Source organism: Ranitomeya variabilis, chromosome 4 (genome assembly GCF_051348905.1).
Source record: "Ranitomeya variabilis isolate aRanVar5 chromosome 4, aRanVar5.hap1, whole genome shotgun sequence".
NCBI lineage: Eukaryota > Metazoa > Chordata > Amphibia > Anura > Dendrobatidae > Ranitomeya > Ranitomeya variabilis.
Genome location: NC_135235.1, coordinates 505,336,117 through 505,341,982, shown reverse-complemented (window position 1 = coordinate 505,341,982; position 5,866 = coordinate 505,336,117). Strand labels below are relative to the sequence as shown.

Here is a 5,866-nt window from a genome sequence, read left to right as displayed (position 1 = left end):
TTTATGCAGTTAATCGCCCTCTGTGTCTGTACTGCTACACACTTAGGCAGTGAACTGGTTCATGCAGCTTTACATGAACACCCGAGCCTTAAGGCCCCGTCTCACATAGCGAGATCGCTAGCGAGATCGCTGCTGAGTCACAAGTTTTGTGACGCAACAGCGACCTCCATAGCGATCTCGCTATGTGTGACACGTACCAGCGATCAGGCCCCTGCTGCGAGATCGCTGGTCGTGTCGGAATGGCCTGGACCTTTTTTTGGTCGTTGAGGCCCCGCTGACATTGCTGAATCGGTGTGTGTGACACCGATCCAGCGATGTCTTCACTGGTAACCAGGGTAAACATCGGGTTACTAAGCGCAGGGCCGCGCTTAGTAACCCGATGTTTACCCTGGTTACCAGCGTAAATGTAAAAAAAAAAAAACAGTACATACTCGCCTTCTGTTGCCCGTCAGGTCCCTTGCCGTCTGCTTCCTGCTCTCACTGACTGCCGGCCGTACAGTGAGAAGTGAGAGCACAGCAGTGACGTCACCGCTGCGCTCTGCTCTCACTGTACGGCCGGATCTCAGTCAGAGCAGGAAGCAGACGGCAAGGGACCTGGACACCGAAAGGCGAGTATGTAGTGTTTGTTTTTTTTGGTAACCAGGGTAAACATCGGGTTACTAAGCGCGGCCCTGCGCTTAGTAACCCGATGTTTACCCTGGTTACCCGGGTGCTGCAGGGGGACTTCGGCATCGTTGAAGACAGCTTCAACGATGCCGAAGTCGTTCCCCTGATCGTTGGTCGCTGGGGAGAGCGGTCTGTGTGACAGCTCCCCAGCGACCACACAGCGACTTACCAACGATCACGGCCAGGTCATATCGCTGGTCGTGATCGTTGGTAAATCGCTTAGTGAGACGGGGCCTTTACACTATGGCTGGTCCAAATAACCAAAGCAATTGTTACCATCCACCTCTCGTGTCTCCCCTTTTCCTCATAGTTTGTAAGCTTGCGAGCAGGGCCCTCATTCCTCCTGGTATCTGTTTTGAACTGTGATTTCTGTTATGCTGTAATGTCTATTGTCTGTACAAGTCCCCTCTATAATTTGTAAAGCGCTGTGGAATATGTTGGCGCTATATAAATAAAATTAATAATAATATTATTATTAAGATTACGGTTACTCAAAGATGGAAATTTGGGTCTAACTTCACGCTATCTGATCTTTGCATAAGGCTGGAATTCGGGACCACAATACACAGTCCAACCACTGGTCTCCCAAACTGAAGCCTCACAAGCCACAGGGATATATAATATACTAAAGACCTATAGATTTTCTTGAGGCCTCTTTATTAACAGTCATGGTAGGTGTATTAAAAACAAGAGTTGAGAACGAAGTGCCACCTTTTCCAATATAGTCAGCGGTAGTTACATAAACTGAAGAGTGGTCTTATTGACATAGATGGTGTTCTTTCAACCTCAAAATTTCTGGAATTCTTTCAACTTACTTATAAGGACTACAGTGTTAAGATGCCGAACTTCCACTGATGAAGATATTTCCTTCACTGTAGTAATCATTTGATATTCTCATTCTTCAAGAATCACCTGGAATAACGCCACAAACAGACAGATGCAATCTACTTTTCATTTATTACCTATAAATAACTTAAGTGACCATCCTACAAACATTTACAAGGCTTGTACAAAAAAGTTCATTTTGTGTTAAAGAGAATTGGGATTAAAAATGCCCAAGTACTCTGGGAAAAAAATGCTAAGCAATAGTGATAAAGTATATAAACAGTATATGCTACCCCAGGTCTTTATTAAATAAGTAAATGTCCCTTGTTGGTCCTTCACGTGCACAAGTCATCCAAGGCCATTGGTCGCTGAGTGTTCATAATAAAAAAAACACACCTCTTTACCCCAATGTGTCCGTATCGATATATCGAAATCGTACCGCTAAACATATTCTCTCAATTTTAAGTTAATTGCATGAGAGGTTGTGGTGGCTCCTTCAGCAAACAGGCTATCCTGAAGAGTGAGGACTTCACCAGTAAGTAGAGAGCCATAGTTCATTTTTTTTCTGGTACAATAGCAAGATGGAAACTTCCATTAAAACAGTGAAGTTCTCCTTTATTGATATAACACTTCAATGGAAACTACGGAAAGCATTCACCGCTTCTTTTTGCTGTGTCTCAACATCTTCTTTCTCTTTAGAATCATATCATAAAGTTTCTCAAGTCCTTGATGTAGACCTCTGCCATCCACTGCACTGCAACCCTGAATATGACTCAAGGTGGATGTGCCAAGTTCATGTAGCGCGAGTAACTTCTCCACCTCCGTCACAGATAGTGCATCAGCTACGTCTTGTTTGTTAGCGAGGATTAAAACAGGCACACCTTGGTTTTCAGAAGTCCTGGTAATTTTGTGTAGCTCCACTTTGGCCTCCTCCATTCGTTCCTGCTCTGAAGAGTCCACAACAAACACCATACCATCAGTCCTTCTAGTGTAGGATTTCCATAAAGGTCTTAGTTTCTCCTGGCCACCTACATCCCAGACTTGAAACGTGATCGCTTTGGAATTCCCAACAGGGGCTTTGATTTTCTCCATATTAAACCCCTTTGTGGGAACACACTTCACAAACTCCTTAAATTTTAGTCTGTACAACAAAGAAGTCTTCCCAGCGGAGTCCAACCCGATAACCACCACATGTAGGGTCTGAAAGGTCGGAAGAAATGAGGAGTTGGGTGCTATCTCAGTAAGATGGTTCCCCATGGCTTTTTAAATATATTAGGTCTTGAAGACTTTTTCCAAGGATGGTACTTGAGTACTTCAAAAAGGAGTCACATAGCAAAATGTGCAAACGCCACTCTGAAAAGCTTATCTGCAAGAAGAAAAGGAGACCATTAGTAAACATCTGGCACTGATAAAAGGAATAATGAAAGGAAAACCAGGAGGACTGAGGGGGGCAGGGAGTGGTTGAAAGACCAAGAAGCAGAAATGTTAGACCCCTCCCCAATGTTACAATGCTTATCTGCACAGACTACAAAAGTATCATTCAAATAAGTTCAGATATTTGTCCCTTAAGAAGTCCACTTCAGCAAACAGTGCTGCCACAAGCTAAGGTTAACCCTAACCACTAACATTTCTGGACTTCCTGAAATCTGAGAATAGCTAAGGTAATTGTTTGCAAAAGACTTTGCACATGCAAAGTACTCCAAGCAGGTATACAATCTGCTTGTTAGCACCCTGCTAAGTTAATGACTAGCACAAAAACACCCAAAAAGTGTTTTTCTGACATGAAGACATTTCACATCAAAAAGGAGCCCTATGATTAAAGTGCAATCTGGATTATAACCAACATCTTCAAGAACTGGAGAAGGCACCAGAACATGCAACCTACACAACCACCTTGTTGAGCAGTGTAAACAGCAGATAAATATATCCTCAGTGTTTGCCGTATCCAAGGGCAGGAGTGAAGAGTATGGTCTCCGCCACAAGAAGGCTAATGTTTAACATCTAGCCACACATCGGTAAGGGGACCGTAAACCGCCATCCCCAGGAGTGAGGGCACTTTGTCCATCTACAGTGAATGGATTATGCTGCAGGCTCAGGTGCCATTTAGTCAATAAAGCCAGACAGCTGTAAAGAAAGCCAGCTATAAACATCAGTGGGTCTAGTGACATAATTGGGATTCACAATAACATGGCTTAATAGGATACGCAACATGAGTCAATATTTTGGGAAAGCTTTTAATTTAACGCTCTGGAGATTTAAGAAAGTAAGCATACTGGTAAAGGGGCACCTCCTGTGCCAAGGCCAGAAGAGCTCTGCAGCATGGGCACACAAGCGCCATTCCACACGGAGGTACATGTTCACCCAGTGATATGATGCACACAACAAGGGAAATCAAACCCATGATCCGTAAGAACTAATCTAGGGATTGTGTCAGCACAGCTTTGTAGTGAGGGGATTATTATTATTATTATTCATCAATGGTCATGATCACACATGAATTACATGTCCAGACAGACTGGACCAGGCGGTGATCATTTCAGAGCCAAATAACGAGCAAGGCAATGAAATCAGATGTCTGCAGCCCGTCCCGATGATCCACACCATTAATTCACTAGACAGAGGCCATAACCATCATCACACTATGCACAAGAGATCCCCAATCGGCCTCCCGTGTACACCCATCACCAGCCCAACACCCCCCCCAGTCAGGTACCCCCGTCACCAGCCCCCCCACAGGCAGGTACCCCCGTCACCAGCCCCCCCACAGGCAGGTACCCCCGTCACCAGCCCCCCCACAGGCAGGTACCCCCGTCACCAGCCCCCCCACAGTCAGGTACCCCCGTCACCAGCCCCCCCACAGTCAGGTACCCCCGTCACCAGCCCCCCCACAGGCAGGTACCCCCGTCACCAGCCCCCCCACAGTCAGGTACCCCCGTCACCAGCCCCCCCACAGTCAGAGGGGGCTAAATGCAGATGCCCAACACAAGCAGCTACTCAGGATCACAGCCAAAGTCCTCCAGCAATCACCCCACGGAGGCAAAGGTCACCAGGGAAAGGAGAGAGTGGAGAAAGACTCTGCCCACGGCAGGGTACAACTACAACAGCACATTTATGGGGTACAAATGGCGGCCAGCGCTGCCACACATGGCAACTATAGCCCTCCGTGCACACAGCGGGATGAACCTGGCACCGCTCACAAGTCAGCCTGTACACGGGCTGGAGAAAGGCACCAGCCGGACCCCGCACACCGGATACATTGCGGCAGTGATCGGTGCCAGTCACCACTTAGTATCAGCAATATCATTCCTCCGCCATTAGCAAACCAGGAACACAGCGACGTATAGGAAGAACCCGAAATAACCGCAATGCTATTTACCTTGTGCACACAGCCTGCGTACAGCGCTATGTAGCCGCACTCCCATACACACACGCAGGAGCTCCTCTCCCCTTCACAGCTGCCAACACTCTGCGGCGCGCTCGCTCTACAGCCTCCCAAGCCTTACCCTCAGTCCCGTGACGTCACGGCGAGACCACGCCCTCCCCGCGAGCTCCTGCCCGGCCCCATTAACCCTTTGCGTGCCCTTACACTAATAATATTATTACCATTCACTGTAAGATTACACGTCCGACTGTCCCTGTGTGATAGGCTGGACTATGTGATAAAGAGGTCATACACACTGTGCGCAGATAGTGCTCCTGCACACTACCCCAGCACGTTTATGGCACTGGTCTGTTAGTAGTTGTGAAAATACAAGTCGCAGCATACATGACAGCAGTGGATAGTAGCTGTATTTCAACTACAACTCCCAATGTACTCAGGCAGCTATAGTGTATAATGGTAGTTGTAAGGGACTGAGGGGGACGAAGGGTGAGGCCGCACCTTGGGCCTGAGGGGCTGGTAACGACCGGCTACATGTTTGCCGTCGGAGGTCATTTATTAGCTGTTTATGCAGCGCCCCAGAGTCCTGGTCGTTGCAGTACTGTGGCTCCGCCACTAAGGGGAGCTATGGTACGTCTGATGGCACTGAAGGAGTTCATCTGATCAGGTATCACAGACACCAATACATTTCACAGCCGGGCCTCCGGGGGGAGCTAAGGGTTCTATTCACTAGGCCACTCCCCACCATAGTGGGTAAACTGGGGGTCAGGCAGGAAGTTAGATCAGAAGCTGACTGGGTTGGAACCAGGCAACACCTTGTGGCAGAGGGTGTTGTGGGGGAAGATACAGTAGGGTCTCTGTCAGGGGTGGGATCCTGACAGAGGCCTGGCAACTTGAGCGAATGTAACGGGACCGTGCCTGCTCAGGATAGCGGCGGTGCCCAAGGAAGGATCAGAAGCGAGATAGATTGTGCTGAGTGAGAAACGAGATCAAAGC

At 47.9% G+C, this 5,866-nt stretch overlaps 1 protein-coding gene across 1 annotated transcript; it reads right to left on the bottom strand.

Moving 5' to 3' along the window:
• Nucleotides 1-1,604: 1,604 nt before the first annotated feature.
• Nucleotides 1,605-4,994, bottom strand: ARL4D (ARF like GTPase 4D). The gene is made up of 2 exons (XM_077252080.1): nt 4,868-4,994; nt 1,605-2,857 (listed from the first exon to the last, which is right to left on the bottom strand). The coding sequence occupies exon 2, from the start codon at nt 2,746-2,748 to the stop codon at nt 2,146-2,148; it is 603 nt and encodes a 200-aa protein (XP_077108195.1). The 5' UTR covers nt 2,749-2,857; nt 4,868-4,994; the 3' UTR covers nt 1,605-2,145.
• Between the last annotated feature and the right edge of the window lie 872 nt (nt 4,995-5,866).